We start from the raw sequence: 22,969 nt of genomic DNA, 5'->3' as shown, positions 1-22,969 counted from the left end.
ACCACACCCTGTTTTAATTAGAACTTTGACCAGAAGTGGTTCAATGATTTGCCCAAGAATGAAGTATCAAACTGGCAGCTGAGAAAAGACCAGAAACTGAGCATCTCCAACTCCCAGACTGACGTTCTTACTACTAAAGGACCCATCCTATACACTGTAAATAAGTTAATCTGTATCTCAAGGATTTTTAAGTATTCAACATAAAAATACTTATGGAAGTACTATAATCATTTTAACTCCATGTAGTTTAGTCTAAAATATACTGCATAAAAAATAATAAGTGCAATTTTGAAATGATCAGAAAGAGGTCTACTTACCATCTAGTAAGTCCCTTATCTTATCCAAATATATTTCAAAATATGAAACCTAAAGGAACAGAAATAAAAGGGTTAATAACCTATTAGAATTATAAAATTTACTCATTGAATATTTACTGAGATCTGAAGTGTCAGGCATTTTCTAGACAAGGAGAGCAGCGAATCAGACATGGACCACCTTCTATGGGGAAGGCATAAATTAACTAATCTTTAAATTACTAAAATTAAAATCAATTTCCTCTATTATCTGAAATGAATCAGATTATTATTAGTAGGAGCCTGTTGAATTCTGTAGTAAAACAAATCCCTTCCCTTATTTTATAGATAAGGAAGAGAGGATTAGGTAACTTGTTTCAATTTACTAACCCTACTGATCTTTCAACTGTACTTGTCCATAAAAATCATATAACATACAAAACCCCTACCCACAGACTTTACCTTAATATGAAATTCCAAATTTTCATCCATGGAATAAATATAATTAAAAATGTCTTGCACTATTCTTGGAATAATTCCCATGCCATCTGGATCATGAAGTTTACCCTAAACAGATGACAAAACAAGATGTCTTAAACTAATTATAAAGCATGAGTTAAAAATAAAACCCTCAATCTACAATTAATAGAGGATAGGAATTGTAACTTCATTTTGGTGTAAATGGCTCTACAAATCCTAAAAAACAAACAGTTATAGTAAATTAGACATAATAGTATATGGCTTCTCCAAAAGAGCTTTGATTTTTATTTACTGATAATCATCAAATTGAAATTTTCTACATACTTATTAATAGATATATTCTAAAAAAATGAATGCTTTATTCTGCATCAATATGCATTTTTTCTTCTAATGGTAATAAAGTGCACACATGCTGAGAATGCCCTTTTCTGTCTTCTATGGTGGTAATGTTCTTATTATCAGAGAGCAACATGGGACTGACAGAAGAGGGGGAAAAAAAATCACTCTGAATAGAATCATCAACTAATAATAACTCAAAATTTCCCATATTACAGTGTGACAGAAAATCTGTTTAATAAAATCCAAAATTTTACAAGAATGAATAATTTTACATATAGCTAATAAGATTCCAAAATGTTATGTCCTGATATTGTCTGACACACACAAAAAAACCAAACCCATTGTCATAGTTGATCCTAACGAATTTATGCCGTAGGACAGAGTACAACACTATCAGATTTGCAAGGCTGTAATCTTTATAGAAAGAGACTGCCACATCTCCCTCCCTGACTGGCTGCTGGGTACAACCCTCACAAGACAAAGGACCTTTCAGTAAACAGTTGTGGCTTCACTACTGTGCCGGCAGGGCTCCCCTTTCATGAAACAAAGCTTTGTAAAAGTTCAAGGATAGGCATCCCTCATTATGCACACTCAGGAAATGGTGAAATCTCCAAAAAAATGTTCACAGCACAGAAAGCAATCAACAAGAGATAAAGGTAAGTTTTAAAGAACCCACAATGAATAAATTCATTTTACCCTCTACAAACTAAATGGAGGCACAGATATTAAATTTACCTCCATTGTGTGTGTCTTCCCAGAAGATGTTTGTCCATAGGCAAAAATTGTTCCATTGTATCCCTCAAGCACATCTATGAAAAAATAAGAGGTAATACTTTAGGAGTTTTTCTTAAGCAAGACTCGTAAGAAATTACTTTATTACTGAAAGATACAACATATTTATACTTAGTGATACAGAAAACTTCTCAAGCAATCCATAAACAAGTAGCCATCTTCCTTACACATGCTTATACAGTACCATATATACTTGAGTATAAGTGAATAAGCAATTATCAGTCGAGGTACCTAATTTTACCACAAAAACCACATTAAAAATGTGCGGAAAAACATGGCGTATACAGGAGTATATACGGTAATCATTTGTTGGAAGAATGGTGAGAAAGATTCCAATTTCTTAAAATTCTTAAGAAAGATTTTATCAAAGGCTAAGTTTATAACATATAAGACTTACCAGACATTAAAGGACATAAATAGGAATTCCCTTAATATTAATTTTCTCAGTTGTAACTCATCAAAGTAATTACTTTCTCTCAGGCCTGGTAGTTCTTTCTCAGGTAGTCCTTGTAGTCAACAAGAAATTTTAAACTATCTTGCTTAAAATTATCTCATATGTCAATATATACTATATTCTAAAGGTGTATGTGACCTCAAAGAATAAATGCTTTTTCATCAACTGGCATACAGGTATAAATTAATTTTTAGAACCGGAACTACTGTTTTTAACTAATTAGCGATTAAACTTTGGAAATATATGCCTTTCTCCTTGTTTTCAGAAAGCTAATATAAAATTTAAAAATTATCTAGTCCCTGTGTACCTCACAACCAACCAGTAAAAACCAAGAGAAAGTATGACACTATGAGAAAGGCCCCAGGCCATCACATTTTGAGGGCGCCAGAGCCTCTCCTGCAAACAGCAGATGGTAACAAAGTAAAGCAGTAAACAAGCCAATATTTGTTTTTGTTTTTAAAAAGAAGGAAAATAAATTTTGATCCCAACACTGAGCACAACTAACTGAGCTAAGAGATTTCCTAAAGTCCTACTAACAAGGAAGGAAGCTGGGTATCAGTACTTCCTTTCCTGGGGTGATTTTTCTGAGGACCCAAACATTTGAAACTTTGATTCAAAATATCATTTAGTTTTACAGAAGAAATGCAAAATAATGTCATGAATCACACTTGAACATAAATGAGGTGATAACACTAACAGCGATTCTGAATAAATCATCAGGCTTTTTAAAGAACACATAAAATTCTTTCCAATTACCTCAGTATTTAAAAAAAATCATTTTATTGGGGCTCTTACAACAATCGATCCATCCATTGTGCCAAGTACATTTGCACTATGTTCCCATTATCCTTTTCAAAACATTTTTTTTCTACTTGATCCTAAGGTATCAGCTTATTTTTCCCTCCCTCCCCTACCCTCATGAACCCTTAATAAATTATAAAATATTATTTTTATCTTACACTGTCCACTGTCTCCCTTCACCCATGTTTGTTGTTTGTTAACGTGGGTGGGGAGGGTTATACACTGATCATTATGATCGGTTCCATCTCTCTCCCTCCACTTTTCCTCTACCCTCATGGTATCCCCACTCCTATTATTGTTCCAGAGGGGGTCACCTGTCCTGGATTCTGTGTCTCCAGAGCTCTTATCTGTACTAGTGTACGTACTCTGGTCTAATCTAATTTGTGAGGTAGAACTGGGGTCATGACACGCAGGGGGTGGTGTGAGGTGGAGGGGTGTTATGACACATTTAAGAACTAGAGGAATGTTGTATGTTTCGCATGCTGGTTGGCTCATCTCTTCCTTGTGATCCTTCTGTGAGGGGATGTCCAACTGTCTACAGATGAGCTTTGGGTCTCCACTCCACCCCACCTCATTCGCATGATGCCTGATACCCGATCCTGTGGATACCTCTTGATCACATAGGTTGGTGTGCTTCTTCCATGTGGGCTTTGTTGCTTCCCTGCTAGATGGCCACTTGTTTATCTTCAAGCCTTTAAGGCCCCAGATGCTATATCTTATAAAAATTGGGCACCATCAGCTTTCTTCACATTAGTTATGCACACATTTTGTCGTCAGCGATCGTGTTGGGAAGGAAGCATCACAGAACACCAGGTTATGTTCTTGCATTGAGAGAGGATTTATGTTTTATGTTCTTGCATTGAGAGAGGATTTATGTTTTATGTTCTTGCATTGAGAGAGGATTTGAATAAAGACCCAATGCTACCTTAATACTTTTCATATAGAGTATGTTCATAGATCTATGTTCCTAGTTATTATGTAAATATATTTACATATGTACATGCCTATATCTATACCTCTATAAATGTCCTTTGCCTTCTAGTTCTTTCCTCTATTTCCTTTCACTTTCCTCTTGTCCCACTTTCATGTTCGACCTTCATTTGGCTTTTAGTAATTCCTCTCGGCTACATGGGTCTTGATTAAACTCCATCAGGCATTCTATGCTCTAATCGCCATTCTTTCCCAGTATTTATATTACCCTCTCTGCATAAGATCTTTGAATCACCCCTATGAAACAAGCACAAAATCCTAATTTCTTATTGTTGGTAATTATACAACATAATGAACATAACAGCTGTCATTAAATGTTACTTGTAAAAAAAAAGCCTAAAATGGCTTTTACACATTTTTATAGAATCTATTTCCATCATAATAAAAATACAAGTTTTATTAGATCTATAAACCCTATAAAATATTCATGATATGTTCCAATTATTCTGTAACTAACATAATCCACAGAATAAACTCACTGCCATCAAATCAATTCCAACTCATGACATTGTAGGGCAGGGTAAACTGGCTCCTGTGGGTTTCCTACACAGTTCTTTACGAGGATAGAAAGCCTCACTTTTTTCTCACAAAGTGGCTGTTTGTTAGTTTTGAACTCCAGACCCTTTGGTTAACAGCCTAACACTTCACCACTATACCACTAGAGCACCTAACTAATAGGTCTTCAATAAATATTTGCGGATCTGTACACCAATTAATACAGCAAATGACTTTCCTAGGGTTTTATCAGTAGCATATGTATCTGTGAAACAGTACGTCTACGTTATATAAAACTATAATAGTACATATAAAGGCTCCTAAGAAACCAAATGTACACAGCATATTTGTACCTATTTAGGACTTTAAGCATAATTTTATAATTCTAAATAGCAAGGAGAGTAAAACATTCCACATTCAAATATTTACTGTGCGCGCACTATGATCTGAGGCAGAGACTACAAAGACATGATTATGGACGAACTTACCGAAGTCAGGGATTGCTAAAATAAGGTTTTTTCCCCAGCTGGCAACAAAATCGCTTTACCCCCATTTCCAAATTCTTACCTGATCTGCTTTCAATAGTGATTTATCCCCAACATTTTATTATAAAATACTTTATACAGAAAAGTTAAATAAAAATTTCACATAGATTCAACCATTAACATGTCATCATTTTACTCTTGCTTTGACAACATATCCATCTATCCCTCTATCCATACACCTTGTTTTTAAATAATTTCAGAGTATATATAATTGCCCTGCCCTTTTAAGTACTTTAGCATATATATCATTATTTAACACTTATTTAGCGCTTTCATTCTGAGGAAAAACTAACATTTATGTGGAGTGTTTTAAAAATACAAATGATATTAATCTATGAGAAAGCCTTAGTGAGTACACATCTATAACCACCTAAGACTGGTACTCAAAAAAATTTTAAAAACCAGGTACTTTTGAACAGGCTCTTGTTGGCTTTTTTTAGCTCCATCCCCTACCATCCTTCCCCTCACATTCTCTTATTAATCTTTTATTAGTTGGACCAAATGAGATTGCTGCTTTTTTTGGTGCAATTGTCAGATTTGACCACTTCATAGGGTTCAATCTAAGAGTCACAGCAGAATGTATGTTCTCCACACATGCAAACTACAGTCCTCATATGGGCATGCCTCTGCCCAAATGTGTCATTTCTGCCTGGAAGGCACCCCTCCTGTGCCTTCCTACTTTACCTGTGTAACCTTTACACTAGCTCAGACTTTACTTCTTCCTCCATAACCTAACTCCCAAATTCATCTGAGTAAGATTCCCACCCTGTGTGTTTATGTGGTATTGGCATTTAACCATAGCGCCTATCACTCACTGTGTATCTGCCTTCTACACTACGCTGTGAAGTCCTGAGGGACTTGTGGAACAGTATCTCGTAGACCAACATTTGCATTATGGGAGTCCCAAAAGGAGAAAGAGTGGGTGCTTCAGAAACACCATTTCAAACAATGGCCAAATAACATCGCACCCCAAGTTAACAAAAGACATAAACCTACACATCAAAGAAGCTCAATGAAAGAATTTCAATTAGGATAAATCCAGAGACTCACAGTGAAGCATGTTATAATCCAACTGCTCAAAAGCAAAGATGAAGAAAGCAAGCATTATATATATATAATATGATGAAGCAAGCATTACATATATATAAAATGATGAAGTGCTGATTTTTCCCCTCAGAAACCATGGGCAGCCAAAAAACTGGGAGGTGTGATATGTAAAGTGGTGGAAAAAAAGAAGCACCAAACAAACAAAAAAAATCTATAACTGGTAAAGCTGCCCTTCAAGAAATGAGGATGAAAATAACACATTCTCAAGACAGATAAAAGCTGGGGAGGTTGTTCTGAGACCTGCCCTTTAAGAAATGCTAAAGAAGTCCTTTGCATTAAAATGAAAGGACAGTAGACAGTTACTAAAATATGCATGAGGAAACAGATCTCCAAGAGCGCTAACCTAAGGGTTAAACACAAAGGCCGCTTTTATTATACTTTTGGTTTGCAATACTACTTGGTTTATCTTAGAATATATAAAAGGCAAAAAGCATAAAAGAATCTTTACAAATTTGTTATTAGGAACAATATATAAAGATAGATTTGAAATAATAGTGACATAAAGGGGGAAGGAGTGGCAGAGTTTTTATGGTACTGGAGTTAAGCTGATATCATTCGAGTCGATGTTGACTCATAGTGACCCTTATAGAGCCGCTCGTGTGAGTTTCTGAATCTTTATAATACTCATGGTTGCCACCAAGAAAATATCTAAAAGAATAAATGCATAGTGACAAAAGTTAATGAGCGATTATCCACAGGATTCCCAGAGGCTCCTGGGAAGGGACAATGGAAGGTTACTGCTTGAGGTATACTGAGTTTGTTTGAGTAACGAAAAGCTTTACAAACAGATAATAGTGACAGTTGCGCAACATAGTGACTAGCACTATATTAAAATAATTAAAACTGGTTCAAATGGAGAAGTTTTTGTTGTATAAATTCTATTACAGTGAGGTAATTTATTGTGTCAACCTGGCTGATAAACGCATATGGGGTTAACTGAAAAGCGGAGAGATAAATGGCTCAGTGACCCTCACATTTCTAGTTCTCAGGTCTTTTGCTTTCTGAAGGTCGGACCAGGGTGCAGCAGCTGCCTTAGCCAGTTCCCTGCTTCAGCTGGTAAGGCTCACTTCCTGTAAGACATCCCTGAGGCAAAGCTACATGGACCTACTCTGATACAGCCCTGGGTACGGAAGCAGCGTGTGGAGACCCTTGCCAGCGCTGAGATGCTTACACATTCACTGACTCATCACGCAGTCGGCATCATTGCATCTGTTTTGTGAGATGGAAGAGGACTTTGCGGATTAGTGTTGGACATAAGGGTTAATGTTGGACTTGTGGGTTTGGGCAGCACTGGGTTGGGATATTTTCTTGATGTGCACTTAACCTTTATATAAAACTCTCTCTCATACATGAGTTTCTGTGGATTTGTTTCTCTAAAGTACCCACACTAACACATACAGTAAAGTTATATATAAACTCAAACTCACTGCCATCAAGCCAATGCCACCTCATAAAGACCCAACAGGGCAGGGTACAACTGGCCCTGTGAGTTTCCAAGACTGTCAATGTTTATGGGAATAGAAAGCCCTGTCTTTCTCCAGGGTCCCGGCAGTTTCGAACAGCCGACCTTACAGTTAACAGCCCAATTGTACCCTCTATGCAGCCAGGGCTCCAAAAATTATATATATGTTAAAAGCTAGTGTACTATTAGGTTGTGATAGTGGCAAAAGTATGTCATTATCAATGCATACATAATTTGAAGCTACAACATAAAGTCATTTACAGAATCACAAGTTAATGTCCTTGCAATTTAAATTTATAAAGATTTAGCACCTAGTTCATTGTCTCTTGCAAACACCATTACTTTTATCTTTCTTGGGGATATAAATGTCCATGAAGCAGATGACTCCACTGAAATACCATGGACTTTCAGACGCTGACCCTTTCTCCAGGGTCTTAACCTTCCCTCCCTTAGAAATCAAACCCCATACTCTATAGACTTTTGCATTACACACTCTATTGCCCCTTGATGTATTTAGTTTATTGTGCCAACCTGGCCGATAAACAATTGAAGGGCGGGGAGATAAATGGCTCTGTGAGCCTCACCTTTCTAGTTCTCAGGTCTCTTGCTTTGTGGTGGTGGCACCAGGGTGCAGCTGCCTTGGCAGTTCCCTGCTTCAGCTTGGAAGGCTGACTTCCTGCAAGAAAACCCCAAGGAAAAGCCACATGGACCTACCCCGATGCAGCCCTGGGTGCTGGAGCAACCGTGTGGAGACCCCTGCCAGCACTGAGATGTTTACACTTTCACTGACTCGATTTTCCTCCTGCAGTCGGCATAATTGTGTCTGTTTTGTGAGATGGAGGATGACTTTGTGGTTGGTGGTGGACATATGGGTTAATGTTGGACTTGTGGTCTTGGGCAGCACTGGGTTGGGGATGTTTTCTTGATAGTCATTTAACCTTTATATAAAACTCTCTCTTATACATGAGTTTCTGTGGATTTGTTTCTCTAAAGTACCCAGACTAACACACCTCTTTATTTCATTTTCAAGTGTCCATCTTCTATTACTTCTAGTTTCCTTTTCCAAAAACCTCTGACCCAATGAGATCTATAACGGACTAATTCTACCACCTTTTCCTCGAACCTCCTTCCCTATCCCCATTCTCTGTGATGACTTTGCTTCCTATATCATAGACAAAATGAAATTAGCAAAGAAAATACCTATATTTTCCTTCTATTATATCTCTAAACTTATTTTTTCTCCTACTACAGTAAACTGCCTATGGGCATGATCAACCATTCCACTTTTTACTGAATCCCAACTCCTCTCTCCTGCTGCATGCCAGAAGATACAGTTTGTCTCAATCTCAGATGCACTTTCTTACAAATGGAACCGTAAAAAAACAGAGTAAGTCACAGAATCCACCCTCATTTCTAAGGTTCTCTGGTCTTAGAAAACCTAAAACTGAAAAATGTAGAGGCCACTAGTACTGACTGGAACATGTATGCTTTGTTATCCTTGGTAACTAACTTGTGTTACACGTTACGTTCCTTAGGAGCTTCTCTGCTCGCTACAAGAGAAAATCTTTGGGGAAGGAATCACAATGGAATGGAAAAACAGTAAAGACTGTCAATTTCTGTTTCCTCTTATAAAGTCAGCTAAGTTTGACCATTTTGTTTTCATTCTCATGTTGTTTTATTTCTACAAATTGCCACCTCAGAAAATATCCAGGGAATATCTAATTGAAACGCATTTTCTACGTATGCAACGTTGTAATTCTAATCAGCCATCTTCAGTGGAAGATCATAAGCAAAACTTTACTTAGCGCTGAAACGACTCAGTAGGTTAAATATACTTACCTTTCACAATCTTCTTTGCACAGTCGTTATACACTTGCTCTTGGGATGTACTTGACTGGAATACCCGATCAAAGGCATACGGCTTGGACTGAAAAACAGAAACGAAAGTACTTCAATTCCATAAATGAAAGGGGAATGGCCATTTCTAATTTCCTTTAATGATGTTATCATTCATTTAATCTCATCAGGATGTCTATAGCAAACTACTTCATGCCACTGCATCTTTGAGACCTGAACTCATCGAGGTCAAGTGGATGCTGACTCATAGGATAGAACTGTTGGCTGTGAATCTTTTATGGACTAGAGGGCCACATCTTTCTGTGTAGTGGCTCTTGTGTTCAAACCACTGACTTTTAGATTAGCAACAGATTGCTTTAGCCACTGTGCTGCCAAGGCTCCTGAAGAAACTTCAGAGGCCAACAAACACAAATCCACTTTTATATCTGGAAACTTCATGAAGATAAGCATGTCTGTTTAGGTCTTTGATGTATTTCCAAGGATTAGCATTATCATTAGCACTATGTTAAACACTCATTACTGAGTAAATGTTTGCTTGATCTGAAGAGTCCTGGTGATGTGTAGTAGGTATGCATTGTCTGCAATCCACAAGGTCAGCAGTTCGACATCACCAGCTGTTCTGCAGGAGAAAGATGGGCTTTCTTTCTACTCCAGTAAATAGTCTTGGAAACTGACAAAGACAAGTCTGCGCCCTTTGGGTCCCTATGAGTCGGCATCAAGTAGATGACAGACAGTTTAGTTTGGTATGGTTCATTTACTCTACAGGCATTGAGACTGTTAGTTTCAATATCTGAATCTTTTTATCAGTAATGAAACAACAAATTTGCAAGGAATAAAAGTCATTAATGGCAATATTCAAAACCAGAGTTCCCATCTCCCAATGTAGGGCTTTTTCTACCACTCTATTCCACTTGTTAATGTACTGCAAGAGATTTCCAACAGAGTTACTGAATGTCTGTAATGTACTCACTACAATGGCGAACAAGACAGATTTACTGTCTGCTTATCCAAAGCCACCGAGTTGGTTTTGACTCATAATGACCTGTGGGTTGTGACCCCTTTGGAGGTCGAATGACCCTTCCACAGGGGTCACCTGATTTCTAACAGTAGCAAAATTAGAGTTATGAAGTAGCAACGAAAATAATTTTTATGGTGGGGGGGTCACCACAACATGAACTGTTATTAAAGGGTCCCGGCATTAGGATGGTTGAGAACCACTGCTCTGAATCTTCATGGGTATAGAGAGCTTCAGCTTTCTACTGTAGGGAGGCTGATAGGTTTCGCCCGATGACCTGGGGTTAGCAGCCAAAGCCCAACCTAAAGGGGCCACAAGGGTTCCTTTAAAGCAGCGGTTCTCAACCTATGAGTTGAAAGACCCTTTCATAAGCGTTGCCTAAGCCCATAGAAAAACACTTATTTCCGATGGTCTTAGGAATGGAGACACCCCTCCCTCTATCCATCTCTAGGGGGGTCTGCCCACATGCAGATATGCTGATCTGGTGAGAAAGAAGCTATCTCAACCTTAGCACAGAGTGGCAAATGTAGCAATGTAGATTACTGTTGTTATATTAAGACTGTTCCCATGCTACACCATGCTTCGAGACAAGATTTCATCTATTTGTAATTAGAAATAAATACTTCACGATACAGAATTACATATTGTTTTTGTGATTAACCACTATGCTTTAATTATGTTCAATTTGTAACAATGAAAATATATCCTGCATAGCAAATATTTAATTATGATTCATAACAGTAGCAAAATTACAGTAATGAAGTAGCAACGAAAATCATTTGATGGCTGGGGGGGGGGGGCACAACACGAGGAAGTGTGTGAAAGGGTCGCGGCATTAGGAAGGTTGAGAACCACTGCTTTAAAGAATAGTGGGCAGTTTAGTCAAGGGCTAGAATGCTGACCCAAGCCACAAGTTGTTATAAGGGCTTCCAATCTGAGATCCAGAGCTGGACCAGAGCAGAACAGTCGGAAGTAATCTTTGGGGTAGGAAGGCATGTTTAAATTGAGAATTGAAGGACTGAACAATATGAGGGAGCTTTCAAAAGTTCATGGAAAAATTCCATTATCTTTTAATTCCATTTTTCCAAAAACTTTTGAAGCCACCTATAAAGTAGTACCTATAGTCACTGGTGAGAGTGGCTGATTTGGCTGTTAATCGGAAGGTTGGAAGTTCAAATCTGTCTTGGTGTTACCAGAAGGAATAGGCCGGCCCTCACTCAAGTGGGGAGAGAATGGTACAAAAGCAGGTAAGATTCCTGATTTGAAATTGTTACTTGCTGTCTAAGTCAATTCCAACTCCTGGCAATCCCCCGTGTGCAGAGTGAAACGTTTTCTAAGGCTGTGATTTTTGAAAAGCAGATAGTCTAGCCTGTTTTCTCAAACATCTTTGGGCATGTTGTTTATTAAAAGCACTATCCTTTAAAAGGGCCAGTAGTTAAGCACTTTTTGTGCCACCCAAGGACTCCCTGGGATTTGGAAATGGGAATTGAGCCAAGCCTGAGAAGCAATGTTGAGAGCCCCGTATTTATTTCCTTGATGGTATGATTTTCTTGGGGGAGGGTGGAAGCTCAACTATGTAGGTACAACAAATTACAGCAGAGCAGGGGTTTCTGGATATTAGCTAACCAGTGTCTATTCTTGAATCTACAGGAAAAGAAGGAAGCTGGGCCCTTAAAAAAACACACAAAACCTATCATGACCCCTGAAGAAAACCTTTAATATCACAGAATAAGGTACTCTTTAAAATTTTACCTGAAAAAGACCTTACCTCACTCCCCAAATCTTGGAACAACTATCAACAAAGTACACACTCCCAGAGTGGGCTATCAAAAGCCATTCTCAGCTCTCCTTAGAGAGCAAAACACCCACTCACAAATTTCTTTGCAACTATTTGTCAACAGAACCCAGTTCTCAGTCTTCTGAGAAGTCTCTGGAAAGTGTTTTGTTTTCTTGATAATGGGACCATCTCAGTTGAAGCTGCCCCATCTCCTTCCTGGAAGGAAGGTTTGTATTGAAAGCATCCATCCAGCTTGTACACACGGTATGTATGACGATGATGACAAGGCAAGTCAAGGATGACAAAGTCAGGTCCTTGAAATAGTAGCAACAAGGACCTATTATTTCAGAGTTTTTGGTATATGAGGAAAAAAATAACTATTTATTTAAGTCACTATTAGTTGTTTTTCTTCCACCTGCAGTTGAAAACTCTCCTGGCAGATACAATAAGATGACTTCACCTGGGCGTCACTTAATTAAAAAATAGGCATCAATGTCTGATTATTCTTTAACTATGATATACCAAAAAGAAAGTGCCCCTCCGCATTGAGCCTGTTAACATCCAATTCTTCTAATATGGCTCAAAAGACTTTTGCCATACTGACTGCATGAGATGTATGCATGACAACTAATTCTGAAAACAAATTAAAAATACAATCACAATTCGAGTAACTCATGGTAGTCCCTTATATCTTTCTATGTAAATGGGAAAGGATTTCCCTCTATTTGCTTAGCAAACATTTCTTTAGTCACTTAAAAGGTATCAAATATAGTGCTAAGTAGAAAAAAATGAGTAAGGCAATTTTAGAATGATATTTAGTGAGATTGTAGGTTCAAAGAAAACAGACTGAGGCTGGATAATCTTATGCAAAGAACTTATGTACCAAAACCAAATCCAAATCCAAATCCACCATTGAGTCTACTCTGACTCACAGTGACCGTAGATGACAGAGAAGAAATGTTCCAGGGGACTTTTAAAAAAAATTTTATTATTATTTTTTTAAATCTTTTTATTGGGGCTCATAAGGCTCTTACCACAGTCTGTACATACATCAATTGAGCAAAGCACCCTTATACATTCGTTGCACTTGTCATTCACATAATTCACCTTCCACTTGGGTTCCTGGAATCAGTTCGGTTTCCCTTTTTTTCCACCGTCCCCCTCCCTCCCCGATCCCACCCCTGGTCCCTTGATAGTTTATAAATAATTACTATAGCCAGGGGACTTTTAAGGCTATAAATATTACAGGAACAGAGAGCTTATCTTTCTGCGGAGCAGCTAGTAGGTTTGAACCATCAACTTTGGGGCTCATAAGCCAATATTTAACGTATTGCACCACCAGAGCTCCTTAGAAGCTGAGTAAGAGTCATTATGAGTCAGCACTGACTCAATGGCAGTGAGTTTTGGGATTTAATACGTGATCAAGTAATGTTAACTGAATTGAAACAGAATCTGTGGTCTTAAAGCACAAAAGCCATGAGATTGAAGCTGGCCAAAATAACTATTAACAGTGCATAAAAGAAGTGGAGAACCTCTGTTTCAGGGAGGCCTCCTCACCCCCTCTACCACGACCTCAGTGCCGCCTCCCAATCTAGACTAGACAAGAGTATGTATGTAGGTATAGGCAAGAGATAAAACTCACAACACATGGAACCGAGGAACAGGAATGGGAACAGAAATACCAAAAAGGGTAGTAGTGGAAGGAAGGGGAGAAGTGGGGAGGGAGGGGGTCACCAATCACAATGAATAGCACATAATCACACACTCCCCAGTCAGGGGGAAGAACAACAGAAACCAGGGGGCAAGGGAGTAAGATTTGAAAATAATTAACAATCTACAATCTATCAGGGGACCACGAGGGGTGGGGGGTGGGGGTAGAGGGAGGAAAAAAAGATGAGCTGATCCCAAGGGCTCAATGGAAAGTAAATGTCTAGAAAAGAACAATGGAATATATGTACTAATATGTCGGATACAATCGATGTATGGTTTGCAACAAGATTTGTAAGAGCCCTGATAGAACAGAAGGAAAAAATAGTGAGCCAGTCAGGGCGTGATGTAGCATGAAAAATACAACTTTCCTCTAGTTCCTAAATGCTTCCTCTCCCCCTCCACTGTCATGATCTGAATCCTACCTTGCAAATCTGACTAGACCAGAGGATGTACACTGGTACAGATGGGAAGTGGAAACACAGGGAATCCAGGGCGGATGATCCCCTCAGGACCAGTGGTGAGTGTGGCGATACTGGGAGGGTATAAGGAGGATAGGTTGGAAAGTGGGAACCGATTTCAAGGATCTATATGTGACTTCCTCCCTGGGGGATAGATAACAGAAAAGTAGGTGAAGGGAGACGTGGAACAGGGCAAGATATGACAAAATAATTTATAAATTATCAAGGGTTCATGAGGGAGGGGTGTGTGTGTGTGGGTGGGGGGATGAAGACATGATGCCAGGGGCTTAAGTGGAGAGCAAACGTTTTGAGAATGATGAGGGTAACGAATGTACAGATGTGCTTTACACAACTGATGTATGTATGTATTGTGATAAGAGTTGTATGAGCCCCTAATAAATGATTTAAAAATAAAAAAATTTATAAAAAGTGAAGACGAAAATCAATTCTAATTTTACTTATAAAAGATGAGCACTAAAAAAACAAGCTAAGTATGAAGGCAACTATATCCTTTCAAAATAAATAAAAATTATAAAATCAAGGCTTCACTATTGAACTTCAATACTTGTTACACAACGAAAAAATAGAACCCCTAAATCATTTAGAAAGATAAAATTGATAATAGTAAAACCTGTGTCTCTTAATATTTTATGCAGCATCCAAACTGAAAACACACTGCCACTGAGTTGATTCTTACTCACAGTGACCCTACAGGACTAGGTAGAACTGCCACTGTGGGTTTCTGAGGCTAAAATTCTTTCCACAAAATAGAAAGCCCCATTGTTCTCCAAAAGAGTAGCTGGTGGTTTCATACTGCTGACCGTGGGGTTAGCAGCCTCATGTGTAATGACTACACCACCTGCACTCCATTTATTTCCTAAAAACCAGCTATTAACATGGTTGAATAAAAATTTTAAATGCTTAGCATTAAATTATAAAGACTCTTGAATTTAATCCCAGAACTAAATTATAGTTTTATTAAGTAAAGCAAATGTCTTGATTGGCAATCTAGTCATAACTTTTGACTGATTTGGTGTACTGGGATTAAGACAAGATTTGTATAATGTAAACTTTTTTTGCTTTTGTTAACTTTGCTTTTATTAAGGCATACTGCCTTAGTCACTTTTCAAATAAATTAAGCAAAAGACTAAATATCTGGACATCTACATTTAAAAACTAGTTCATTATCTCCATGAACAAACTGCTCCTATGATATAAGACCTAGATACTGCCCAGCTACATTATTGAACACGTTGATCAAGAATTCCATAGAAAAATATTAATAAAAAGAAGGAAAATATAGAACAGGATTTCAGACGTTCTAGAGTCATGAAGGTGGATAAATCCTGCACCTGTTGCCCGCAAACAATCTTAAACCTTCAACAAAAATATCCCCTGAAGCCTTCTTAAAACCAAATGATAGTTTAGCTAGTAGTAGATGATGTCTGCTCCCCCACCAGCTGCAGCAAGGAGGAGCTGAGTCAGTCAGCTTCAGTAAAGACTCCTGGCCTAGGAAGCCCAAGGAGCAGTCCTACTCTGTACTATGCTAATGCTGAATCATAATTGACTTACAGTAGGCTTGGTTTGGGGGTTTATATGTGAGCATGACAATAGCAACTTTAAATATGAAAAAGGAACCTTCTGGGGCAGTGAATTTATGCCAATAAAGGAGGCACAACTCTAGAAAATGAAGGTGACAATCGTGGTACAATCTGAAGAATGTAACCAATGTTACTAAATGGTATTCAGACACTTGAACTGGTGTATGTTTTGGTGTATATATCTTCAACAACATTTATACTTAAAAAACAAAACAAAAAATAAAACTACGAGTCCAAAAGGTCAACAATTACTCTATCAAGATGAAAGCACAAGGGAAATTAGTTTATTGGAAGTGAAACAGCCAGAAAGCATTACCAATGTCTGTGAATAATTTGTATAGTACTTGTTAGATGGAAACAACTTTGCAGGCCATTCACAGAAAACACAATAAAATATACTTTAAAATGAAAAACAAATGACTAAGACCTGGTGATTAGCTTTGAAATATACATGATACCACCAAGTTTATTTGATGTACCTTTGAAGATACTTAAAAGTTTCTGTTTTCCATTTTATAAATGCCAGGCAACAAAATGGACTCCTCCATTTTAGGCACCAGGGAGAAATCGAATAGGCACAATTTCATTAACTGACCTGCAACCATACCTTAGATGTGTTACACGAAATGATTCCTGTTTGCATCTGCACAGACCAAGCTCAACACCAAATATGGTAAGAAGGATACCCTTTGGCAGGGATAGGCCTTCCTCTGGAATTCTGTAGTGACCTTTTTGGATTATGAAGGATTATGCCCTACTATTATTTTCCTAAAGATTGGTTATCGGTTAACATTCCAAAATCTTGAAAGTAGAGATAGAGGTACCCTTCTCCATGTCCAATCTCTACTTTCCAGGTAACTTTAGGGTTTAAACACCAATCAGCATTCTCTTGGAAAGGAGTAAAGTGTTCTGCTTTAGGCAAAAAACAAGGCAAAGTGCTCTAATTGGTTTAATTCTCCTCTAATTCCAATAAAATTGTTTTTTGTTCTGGCAACCTTTATAGTAATAATGTACAATGGAAAATGATTAGCGCAGACATTTACTGATGCAAATGAGAAAATTCCACCTTTATAGTGTATGAATGGATACTAAAAATATCTTTTATTTTATACACACACAGCTTTCACAGGCTCATTACAACTACATAAGACATTTTCCTCTTTTCTCTTCTGGATAACACATTCTATTAATTTTAAAAGCCTTTCCTAAAAGACGGGAACTGTCATTTTTTAATCTATGCCCTATTACCAAAACCAATCAAATTCCAAATTTCCTTCTAAAGAAAACAAGTAGATTCTATTTGTATCGTTTAAAGGCTTTTATGAAAGTGTACTTCATTATCATGTGATATGCAGCACTTCACCACATATTTACAAATAAATCTGGGTAAAAGGCTGCTAAATGCACAGTGAACAATATAAAATTACAAGTCTTGCCTGCCTTGGGTTAAAAGTCACTGTTATCAGGTTGATCCCATCTCACAGAGCCCCTACAGGACAGGGTAGGGCTGCCCTTATGGGTTTCCAAGACTGTAACTCTTTATTGGGCGTAGAATGTCTCGTTTTTCTCCAGCAGGGCAGCTGGTAATTTCAAACTGCTGACCTTGTGGGTCCCAGCCCAATGAGTAACCCCTAAGCCACGTTATATTAAAAGCATTGATGATATAAATAGCAGCTAATATTTTTAAGTAAACCACACTGCATGCTTACCAGTCTATCTATAAGCCAACAATTCACACTCAATCATCTAGCCCTCAATCGTAATATTGTCACGTAAGTCTATCTCCCACATTAAGACAAATAGGGAACTGAATATGCAAGCTTTTCCAAAGAAAGTGATCTAGAATAAAAGCATGCTCCTGTGGCAGTTGCTTGTTTTCTTGTAGTCCTTTCCTCACAGGTTCTATTTGGGCCACGGCAAAGACTGACTTCTACTTTAATCCTGATACAGTTTATGAAGGTTAAACGCTATTAGAATTTTAAAGGAATCTTAATGATCCTGAAAGATCTCACATAAAAAAATGAAATCTGGAGATTGTTGCATTCTAATACTAGTGTGAGAGGGGGAAAAAAAATCTTCAATGTATCAGCCACAGCCAGAGCTGAGTAATCACAAAAACTGAGAAACGAGCAGCCTTACATTTGCCAACGAACAACTCGTTTCTTTGGATTCTACATAAACCACACCATCCTGAAGGAAAAGAATGTCTAACTGGCCTCGTGCTATCATTTATAGCAAGAGTTGTTCTTGTTACCTTAAACCAGCATGGCTAATGTCTTCACACAGTAATAGGTGGCAGTTACTGACTGACCCAAAGACTTGTCCCCGCAGAGGGAGGCATGTGGACCTTGGGCATTCATTTTTCTTAAGTGGTGGCATTCTCTTGGAAACCCTGACAGAAGCCCTCAGGAAGTTTAGTCCTGTATTACCTGTCAGTGATTTCTATCACCAGTGTCTCATCTTTTCTGACTTCTTTGCTCTACTAAATTAAGCTGCCTGAACAATATGGCGAATCAACATAGTAAACATTTGGACTGAAAAGCAATGTGGAAAGTAGCCTAGAAAAAGTTCTGCCAACATGGCATTACCAAGAAAGGCGAATTTCATTTTTAGCGCTGGCTCACTCTATGCAATGTTCCTAATGGGATTTTTAATTCCGGCTTTCACGAGCATGCCTTTTTCAGACCTTTCAACACCAGAGGGATGAAGGAAAAGGCATAAGCAAACATACCTCACAGTCTGATCTTGATAATGGATCATCAGCCAACTAGAGTTATGCTTTCTCTTAAAAAGGGACAATGCCTCACCTTCCTCGGTTTCAGCAAAGCCAACGTCCACCAAGGTAGCTTCAATGTATAATTACAAACGTAATATTATCATGAGAAACCCACCTCGATGGACTACTTTTCCAGAAAGTCTGCCATCTCCTTTTTGAGAGGCAAACGCCCACACTGTCCGAGACAATGAATTCCCTGAAATGCACTAGGGGAACAGATTCTGGAACTTTCCAGGCACGCACTCACTCTGTGGACCCGATGTGAATCGGGCAGATCAGCTCAAACCAACCAACCAACAAGCATCACTCGGATTTCGGGGGAATGCACTGTCTCAGTTGCAGTCCTCAATTCCGCCCTCCGTGGCTACGGGCTACGGAGTCATTCATCACTCACACGGTGGGTGGGAGGCCGTTTAGGGCACGCGCAGCTCGTTCGGGAGGCTCTCCCCCCTCGCTGGCGAAACAATATGGTTCCACGCGGAGTGGAGGGTCCATCTCACAGCTCGGGCTCCCGGCGAGCGTCTACCTGACGCTAACTGCGCACGTACAGCGACACCCTGCCTCCAAAGGGCACCGAACGCGCTCCCGGGGCGGCTCCCCGGACGCCCGAGGTGCGGAGCGTCCCAGGTGCTGACCCGGCGCCTCCCAGCCCGGGCGCGCCCCCGACCCGGATGCAGCCGGTGCGGAAAAACCCGCGGGGCGGCAGCCTCCCTCCCCGGGAGGCTCGGAACCGGCAAACGCCGCCCGGGGCGGCTGGGGCCACCCCGGAGCCCGCTCTCCACTCCGCCACCTCCCTCAACTCCGGGCTCCGTCGGGCCCGAGGCCGCGGGCGGCCAGGCTCGGGCTCACTCACCGCCATCATGACCGTGTCTTCTCCCTGAAACTTGGCGACGTACTTGTCGCCGCGGTTCACCTCAGACTCGTTGAGAGGTCTGAAGCGACACATCACTTTGATGTTGCACTCAGCCGGGTCCGCCATCTTCCTCGCTGCCGGGGCCCCGGGCCGGGCGCCACTCCCCGCCGCTCAGACTCGAAGGAAGCGAGCACGGGGCTGGGGGGTCGGGGCCGCGGGCAGGGCTCGCGGGGCGGTGGGGTTCCGGAGTCCTCCGCTCTGGGGGTCGGGGGTGGGCTTCCCGGTGGAGGGCGGCCGGGGAGCGGAGACTCGAAGCGCCGGCGCCGGCAGCCGTCGCCCTGAGGCTCACTTCCGATCCATCATGGCAGCCATGGCGGCGGCGTTGCCGGTGGAGTCCCGCGCTCCCGAACTTTTTTCTCGCCCGCCAGGGCCAGCGGCGCGGCTGAAGAGATTCTCGAGGCCGCGAAGGTCGCCCCCTCCTCCCTTCTTGGGAAAGACCAGAGCGGGCAGGCAGTCTGGCCGCCCGGCTGGTCGCTGGCCGGCTCGCCGGCTACCGCCCGAGCACTCGGTCTTCAGGCTCAGCCACCGCGGCGGGGCGGCGGGCGGCCGGGGAGGGGAGGGGAGGGGAGGGGCGGGTCGAGCGGAGGACGGCGCATGCGCGGCGGGGCCGGGCGCGCGGGCGACCAATCGGCGGCCGCGGCCTGCCGCCCCCTCGCTGCGGCCGCCTCCCGCGACCACTCGGCACCCGCCGGTCGCAAATTCAAGTTTCCCTGGACGCTCTGGAAAAAGTGCTTTTCGAGACCGGCAGGCTGTTCCCCATCACCGTGCGGCCGCGGAATTCCCTCGCAGGGAGAGCCATTTAGCTTTCTTTTTTCGTCATGACTACTCAACTGCTTTAGTTTGTTTTAAAAGAGTATTAGACTCAGAGAAGATGCGCTTGCTTTCATTTTCCTCCGGAGAAACACTTGATTTCTAAACGACCTTTTTAGAGTGAGTCGCCAGGACACGGAAGGAGATTTCTGCTCCTTCCTGGGAGTGGGCTGGGATGACCAAAGGAAGGAAGGAAGAAAAGGGAAATTGTTCAGGGAATGCAGAAGCTGGCTAAAGAAATGTGGACCGGTGCAGTATCCAGTGAGAATGCCTGCGCCCAGTGGGAGGCCCCAACTTAGCAGATCACAAATTCATTGAATTTATCAACCCCAGCATCGGAGGCAGTGGCGTCACGAGGTCTGATGTCACCCCGTTCGGCGACTCGTGGCATCATCCTTCCTTCTGGTTATACAGGATCCTTCGGAATGCGTATTGTCAATTTTAGTGTTAGAATACTATGTGATCAATAGAGTTGTAGAGTCCTAAAAGATAATGGTTCTTAAATTATAAGAGTACTACTAATAACATTGTTTTGTAAAATCTTTTTACACTGACTTACACTGTTATTAGTTACATTATTAAATTGTTTTTCTCCTTTTCCCTGATTACTTGCTTTGCTCTCAAAAAAAAAAAAAAGGCTACTGAGGTCAATAAGTTCCATAACCTGGAATGTGTGAAAACTCTCAATTTTAAAATTAAGTTGGCAATTCATTTTTTAAAACTCGTATTAAAAAATTGTGAGCTAAGTACAATATGCCTGTGGGCTTTCAACCAGTGTAGCAGGGTCTAGTGAAGACAGCCCCCTGCTTTTTTTCCCTCTGAGTTCACTTCCACATCTGCTGGTGCCTCTTCTCTCCAACCCTGACTTTTCACTTGTGCTACATGCTCATCTTTTCAGCTGCCCTTAAACCAAAGCAAACTCACTGCCATTAAGTCCATTTCAACTCGTGTTCCTACTATATGGGGCCAACTTGTGTAGTGGTTACGTGTTGGGCTGCCGTCACATGGTCAGCAGTTTGAAACCACTAGCAGCTCGAGAAAAACTGGGCTTTCTACTTCCGTAAACCCACAGGGATTGCTATGAGTCAGCATTGAGTCGATGGCAGTGAGACCATTATGTCAGACTTGGCATTCCAGAAATGAAAATGTGTTCTCTTCTACTCCCTGTAAATACTTACAGTAATTCAGCTGCTCAGCTCTCCGGTTTTGATGGGTATTCATAATCTCAGCCTGGAAAAGTTACACTCGCCTGTAACGCCACTGGGAGCTCCAGAGATGTAGTAGGTTAGGAGTTGGGCTGCTAATCCCAATGTGACCAGTTCGAAACTATCATCAGCTCCGAGGGAGAAAGATGAGAATTTCTACTCCCATCAAGATTTAGATGGACGGCAGAGAAGGGGAGGAAGGGAGACTCCGGATAGGGCAAGATATGACAAGATAACAATCTGTGGATTATCAAGGGCTCATGAGGGAGGGGTTAGCGGGGAGGGAGGGGGAAAAAAAGAGGACCTGATGTGGAGGGCTTAAGTGGAGAGCAAGTGCTTTGAGAGTGATTAGGGCAAAGAATGTATGGATGTGCTTTATACAATTGATATATGTATATGTGTGGATTGTGATAAGAGTTGTATGAGCCCCTAATAAAATGTAAAAAAAGAAAAGAAAATGATTAGGGCAAAAAATATACAGTTGTGCTTTATACAATTGATGTATGTATATGTATGGATTGTGATAAGATTTGTATGAGCCCCTAATAAAATGTTTAAAAAAAAGATTTAGTCTCAGAAAGGGCCACCATAAGCCAGAATGAACTTCATGGTGGTGAGTTTGGATTTGATTTGGTAACTCCGCTCATTTCCTTTAACCCCTATGCATGAAGAAGACAAGCATGGTAATCTATGAAGTTTCCCAACTTCCACCCCCATGGTTCCTCTTTGTTCGACCACTCAGAAGATCTCAGGAATGGTTGACCCAGTGTGGAAACTCCATGGAATGCTGGAAATGCCAAGGAGATGACCTAAAATACTACATAGTGTGGAGGGGTAAAGGAGCTGAGTGGAAGGGCTAAAGTGTGAAGCGGTGGGAACATTTGCTGATATGGTACTTGCCAACTCCTGCTGCTTTTCAGTTTTTGCCTCTTTCTTACCCCTGGTGAATAAAAGACTCTTGAAGCTCTTGCAAAACAAAAGCAAACAGAGGAGTATCTGTAGGAGCCTTCTGCTTTCAGACCTAAAATAACACACTTCTGAGCCAGGGAGCACAAAGACTGCCCTCCTGCAGTGCAGAACTAGATTGGA

At 40.6% G+C, this 22,969-nt stretch overlaps 1 protein-coding gene across 2 annotated transcripts in view; it reads right to left on the bottom strand.

The window, feature by feature from the left end:
- The window catches only part of KIF5B (kinesin family member 5B), a 48,903-nt gene extending 28,493 nt beyond the window's left edge, over positions 1 to 20,410 (bottom strand). The window contains exons 1-5 of one of the 2 annotated variants that reach the window (XM_075550327.1): positions 19,806 to 20,410; positions 9,598 to 9,685; positions 1,848 to 1,921; positions 756 to 860; positions 318 to 366 (exon numbers count right to left, since the gene is read on the bottom strand). In XM_075550327.1, coding sequence (XP_075406442.1) covers positions 318 to 366; positions 756 to 860; positions 1,848 to 1,921; positions 9,598 to 9,685; positions 19,806 to 19,931 — 442 coding nt within the window. In that variant the 5' untranslated portion in view covers positions 19,932 to 20,410. The remainder of the gene's footprint in view (positions 1 to 317; positions 367 to 755; positions 861 to 1,847; positions 1,922 to 9,597; positions 9,686 to 19,805) is intronic. The other variant, XM_075550326.1, reaches the window with a different exon arrangement.
- Positions 20,411 to 22,969: the final 2,559 nt, after the last annotated feature.

The sequence above is a fragment of the Tenrec ecaudatus genome, chromosome 5, assembly GCF_050624435.1.
Source record: "Tenrec ecaudatus isolate mTenEca1 chromosome 5, mTenEca1.hap1, whole genome shotgun sequence".
Taxonomy (NCBI): domain Eukaryota; kingdom Metazoa; phylum Chordata; class Mammalia; order Afrosoricida; family Tenrecidae; genus Tenrec; species Tenrec ecaudatus.
Note: the sequence above shows the minus strand (reverse complement) of the source record. Positions and strands in the feature narration are given on the sequence as shown.